The sequence below is a fragment of the Vanessa atalanta genome, chromosome 15, assembly GCF_905147765.1.
Source record: "Vanessa atalanta chromosome 15, ilVanAtal1.2, whole genome shotgun sequence".
Lineage (NCBI taxonomy): Eukaryota > Metazoa > Arthropoda > Insecta > Lepidoptera > Nymphalidae > Vanessa > Vanessa atalanta.
The window spans coordinates 1362340-1367888 of NC_061885.1; the positions used below are offsets into that span (position 1 = coordinate 1362340).

General features: G+C 32.5%; 2 protein-coding genes across 2 annotated transcripts; one reads left to right on the top strand and one right to left on the bottom strand.

Moving 5' to 3' along the window:
• Positions 1 to 1805: 1805 nt before the first annotated feature.
• Positions 1806 to 3276, top strand: LOC125069517 (putative nuclease HARBI1). Its single transcript, XM_047679037.1, has 5 exons — positions 1806 to 1928; positions 2193 to 2383; positions 2454 to 2586; positions 2662 to 2803; positions 2882 to 3276. Exons 1-5 carry the CDS (start codon positions 1806 to 1808, stop codon positions 3274 to 3276), a joined length of 984 nt encoding a protein of 327 aa, XP_047534993.1.
• A 1180-nt stretch (positions 3277 to 4456) lies between these two features.
• Positions 4457 to 5334, bottom strand: LOC125069518. The gene is made up of 4 exons (XM_047679038.1): positions 5273 to 5334; positions 4928 to 5060; positions 4643 to 4775; positions 4457 to 4506 (listed from the first exon to the last, which is right to left on the bottom strand). Exons 1-4 carry the CDS (start codon positions 5332 to 5334, stop codon positions 4457 to 4459), a joined length of 378 nt encoding a protein of 125 aa, XP_047534994.1.
• Positions 5335 to 5549: the final 215 nt, after the last annotated feature.

Sequence of the window (5549 nt, forward strand, 5' to 3'; positions counted from 1 at the left end):
TAAATCTGGATAATAATAACTTCTGTAAACTAATCTTAGATATTTTAAAATTTTGTCCAGTGGCTTCATAGTAAAAATGTTAAGAATCAATTAATTAATCACAAACTCTATAGAACATGATCCATATTTAATATAATTATGTACACATATATACATAAGATATATAAGAATTTCTAAGACGTCTAAGAAAGCGATAAATTAATGGTGCCGGTGAAGGAAATCATCATGAGAAAATCTGCACTTATCCGCAGGAACAACGTGGTAGAACTGCAAAACTCCTCTTCGAAGGGGAGAAAATACATCTCACAAATAAATTAAACTATTTTATACATTATGTACACTTTATATAATAACAATAATGTTGATATCGTGTAGTAATTCTGACCTTCTATTATTTAATGTTGTACGTTCGTTAGTAAATTTATACATCGAGTGTGTATATTGGATAATGATAATAAATTAATTTTATTGGTTCTCTATTCCAATTGCAATTGTATCGGCAATTTAAATGATTTAACCGCATGATAGTTATTTAGATTACACTTAAATGTATAATTAATTGGTTTGATTAATACAAATTATTGTTATTCGTTCTGAAATTTATTTATCGATAGTATGATTTTATTTATTTTGTAAATCAGCGATAAATTTTATTATAATCTGAAATTTAAATTATGATATAGGACAACATATGGACTATAGACAGAGAGTATTTAATTATTTTTTTGTAACTTACGAAGACGGTTTTGCACAAATCCTTCTAGAATTTTTTTGATGTTATTAAATGCATCGATACTTTTAGCGAATTTATTAAAACCGTGATAAGAATATTTAATAGTTATAAATATAATAATTCGTAACATTTAAAAATGCATAAATATGTAAAAGATAATTTGATATATACAGATAACTTCAGTGTATAAAAAATGCAGATGCATTGAAATGTCGATAAGTATATTGATCAGAAAATCCAGCATTTAGGTCATCCCTAGCTTCTTCACCTATATCACAAAGGAACACATTTTGTGGCGGGAACGGGGTCGCACAGAACAGGAAGTGTAGGCTTGAGTCAAAAATGTGCGATAGATTGACCAATTGACATAGAAACGTGACATAAACATTCTGATAATTTATAAATATTTCTTCTTATGGTTCATTTGTCACTTTAAAAGTTGACAAGAGAGTGAATTGCTTTGTTGTCAATTTAAGCCTTTATATGTATGTGTATAGGAATCATTCTTCTAAATCGCATTCATTTTTTTAATATTTTAAAGTATTCCTCTTAAATTTTTTTTGTCAGGTGGCAACCGAGCAGGAGGCTGACCTGAGGGCTTAGCCAAGTTGACATTCTACAATCGTAATCGCTAATAGAAAACTAAACAAATGTATGGGCATGACGTCATCTCAACGCTAAGTCACGTGATCAAAACAAACGAATAGAAAAGTCGTAGACAAGTTGACAATCGTTTAAAGTGATAGAATTGAATATAATCGTTTCTACAACGATAATCGCTAACTCCATACAAAATGGTAGCCAAGTTACAGTTTTGACAAGCGCTGACGAAACGATGTCGAAGTTTTTTATCGATAACTAAGCGATCTTAGAGACTCAATAGTTAACGCTAAAAAAATGGCGTCTTATTTGGTGATCGACAAGTGTTTTGTTTGTTAAACTTATTTTTTTTCTATTATTACCTTTTAAAATGCATACTTTAAATATGTTGTGGTGTGCTCATAATGAAGAAGTGTGGCTTAGGCGGCAAAAAAGAGACAAAAATCGTCAGTGCATGGAAAACATACGCGAAATGCCGGCAACATTATTTGTGCAGCAATTTCGGCTAGACAAAACAACCTTTGAAGCTCTTTGTCGTGAACTCCGACACAAGACTTCGTTAAAAGGAACCAAAGAGATTCCCTTCAATGTTAAGGTAAGTGCTTAATAATCTTATTGATAATTTATTTATTTATTAAGGACACACCACATGTCATAATAAAAACATATTCAGAATTAACATAAAGTGTGTGACTCTTCAAGACAGCCACAACAGTTATTTACGTTACAGTTATATAATAATAACATAAACAATATTTTTACAACAATAAAAATTACTCACAATAGAATATTGTATTTGATATTTATTTTTTAACGTAACTATGATAAATTCATTTCCTGAATTGTTGTGTGATTGTAGGTATTGTGCACTCTTAGTTTCCTAGCAACAGGATCCTATCAGCGAATTGTTGGGGTTTCTCAGCATCTTGCCCAACGGACAGCTAGTCGGTGCATAAGACAAGTCATTGATGCTTTGAACCACTCTGCTATCATGGAAAAATGGATCAAGTTTCCGAAAACACGACAAGACAGAGCATTTATAAAACAAGAGTGAGCATTTAAAGTAACAATATTTAATTTATGAAATAAATTTAATAAACATAACATTTTAATTTACGAGGTTCCAAAGAAGATTTGGCCTGCCTGGTGTAATTGGGTGCATAGACTGCACCCATATAGCTTTGGTAAAGCCCAACCATGAAGAGCATCTTTTTTATAATAGAAAAGGATATCATTCCTTAAATGTTCAAATGGTAGATATAATTATTATTTATATTGTACGGCATGTTAGAGTGAGATATCAGTCTTAATAGAGGTTTTATTTTCAGGTTTGTGATAGTAATCTTTTAATTTTAAATGTAAATGCAAAGTTTGGTGGAGCTACACATGATTCACATATATGGTCTTCTAGTAGAGTTGAATTATATATGCGTGAACTTCATCAAAATAATGAGCAAGTATGGCTCTTAGGTAGGTATTTATAATAATAAAAAGATCTAATCTAAAAGAGTTTAATTGTGACTAACCAAATTTTAAAATAATTTTCAGGTGACTCTGGATATCCACAACGTCCTTGGCTTATGACACCTATCCTCAATGCAGTTGAAGGTTCTAGGGAAGAACAATACACTCGATTGCATGTGCAAGCCCGTAACTGCATTGAGCGATGTTTTGGATTACTCAAAGCAAGGTGGAGATGTTTGCTTAGAGACAGGGTTCTTCACTATCATCCTCATGTAGCTAGCAAAATTACAATGGCATGTTGTGTATTACACAATATAGCTTTGCAAGCTGGGCTGCCACCACCACAACCACTTCCTGCTGCACATGACAATGGGGATGATACAATAATGCAAGATCCCACATCCACTGTGTTTGTAGGTAGCCAGAGTGAAGTAATCCAAGGAAGAGCCATGCTGAGTTGTTTATTGAATAGGATATAGTAAGATTATTTTTAGCTTTAATATGAATCTATTTTACATTTCTTAATTATAAATTAAACTTTTATACTCTATACTTAATTTATTTTCTGTAAATATTAATAAGTTGATTGTATTGTGAACAAGTCTGGGTAATTTTACTTTAAATGTAATTTATTTAATAATAAAAACAGATTTATTATTACAACAAAATTTTTATTAAAACACTAACATATAATCAAATAAAATATAATATAATATAAATAATTTAGTATTATTGTGTAGGTAAGAACAAAAAAATAACATTTAGGTAAAATCAGGTTTCTTAAATGCTACAACAAAATTAAAGTAATCAATAAATAATTAAAATACAAACGAATATGAATGTATGAATCAACAAAATTAAAAATAGCTGTAGAATTTTATTATACAAACGGATACTTTGCACCAAGGATTTACTAGCTTTGTGGAGTCAGAAACTTAAAAAAAAAACTAATACTGTAGGCAATTTGAAATGTACGTAAGCCACAGCTGAGATCATTATTACTACATTGATATTTTATGGGATAATATCTGTTGAAGGCAGTGATGATGGTCTCAACTGTGGTAAAATTTCTATTAAATTGACTACAGTATTAGCTAAACTGTTTAAAATTTCGTTTTGCTTTTCTTGGACCTCAATTCTTTTAGACTCTAGTTTTAATCTTTCCAACTCCCTTTGATGGTGATTTTTTTCACGGTCTGCCTCAAGTTGGAGCCGGCATTTCTCAACAGCCACAAACTCACTTGTGGCTCGTTCAAAGGGTGTTTGAACCCGGCGTGTGCGCGCTCGGAGGAGCCTATGGCGCCGCGGAGTTGAGGTGGAAGACGCTGAAGGCGACGGATTTGCCTGATGTCGCTGCCGTTGAGGAGCACACCGTGACGTGGTAGCGGCAGGTGTCGTCGCTGACGGCACCGGCGAGGACGTAGTGCCGGGCGGCGGCGTTAGCACTGGTGGTGGATGTTGTGATGAGGTGGCAGTAAAGGCTGATGTTGTTGCTAATAAAATAAAAAACTATATTTTAAATTGGTCACAAATAAATTTATTCAGGCAAAACATTGTATCTTTAAAAAAAAGGTACCTTGTATAGAGCATGAAGGAATAAAATCCAACATAATTTCATCCGTGGCTGTGGTAGAAATTTGGGGTGGACAGACCGTACAATTAGAGTCTCTGGTCGGGGATGGTTGAGTGTTTCTCACTGATGGTTGAGCCTGAAAATATGAACAACTTGATAATTTTTATTTAAAGAAGAAAATACACTAGTAAGCCAAGACCCCAAGCAAAAAAAAAAACTAGCATCAAAGCCTCTCTCTATAATTCCAGCTTGACCAACAACAGCAGTCAAACCCATTATACTCAACACCCTCTCTTCTGAAGCAGTGAGAGTTTGTCTGCTGCTTGGACCACCACCAGTACCAGAAGCCTCACGACGTATTGCTAAAGCTTTTTTCTTAGTTTTAGCTTTCCAGTCTGCCCACACCTGGATATTATTTGTTAATTTTTGTTATTAATATTTTCATCAATTATTTTATAATTTTTGAAATAAGCTGATTGATAATAATGAAGTGAATGAATGATAATTATAGAAAACTATAAAATAATATTTTTAGAGGGGTTTTATTAGAACCATACTTTTTTCCACTTGTCCCTTGGTTTTACTACTCCTCCACCTATGGAGTTTAATAGCTGTTCTAATTGCTGCCACAGTCGGTCAGCTTTAATTCGGCCTTGTGGCCCTTGCTGGGGTCTCGTTATATCGCCATAACTAGAAGAAGTTAAAACTATTTCAGACAAACAAAGGGTCTATTGATTAAGTAAAGAATCAAACACAATTATTGTTTGTTTCGTAAGTGGTAATATTAGTTCCTATCGCGTATCGCGTCATTGTTTATGTTTTAAACTTTCAAGTGCTACAGTATGATAGATTTTCAAATAACAAAGGAATATATTTACGAAATAACTAATAATTTTACGTACCTTTCCATGAATTCCAGTAAAATTGCAAACTGTTCTGGGCTAGCTCGAGATTTATATTCCATTCTATAAAAGTTATCACATCATTTAAGGTATCGGTCATACTTAAGCAGGATAATAAAATAAAATTTCGAATCACAAGTAATGTTTAAATTTAAATTCGGCACTGTGATATTGTTATAAACCAATTACAAGGAGAATGTATACCCACCCTATTTAATTTATTTATTTTTTAACACTTCAAATAAATATTCTTCAAACTTCAATTCAAAACAAGAGT

Coding starts and splice junctions, on each gene's coding strand:
- LOC125069517 (XM_047679037.1), top strand. CDS start 1,806: ATGCCGGCAACATTATTTGTGCAGCAATTTCGGCTAGACAAAACAACC. Junction 1,929..2,192: donor AGATTCCCTTCAATGTTAAG/GTAAGTGCTTAA, acceptor GTGTGATTGTAG/GTATTGTGCACTCTTAGTTT. Junction 2,804..2,881: donor TGAGCAAGTATGGCTCTTAG/GTAGGTATTTAT, acceptor AATAATTTTCAG/GTGACTCTGGATATCCACAA.
- LOC125069518 (XM_047679038.1), bottom strand. CDS start 5,334: ATGGAATATAAATCTCGAGCTAGCCCAGAACAGTTTGCAATTTTACTG. Junction 5,061..5,272: donor TTACTGGAATTCATGGAAAG/GTACGTAAAATT, acceptor AACTTCTTCTAG/TTATGGCGATATAACGAGAC. Junction 4,507..4,642: donor GAGGGTGTTGAGTATAATGG/GTTTGACTGCTG, acceptor TCATATTTTCAG/GCTCAACCATCAGTGAGAAA.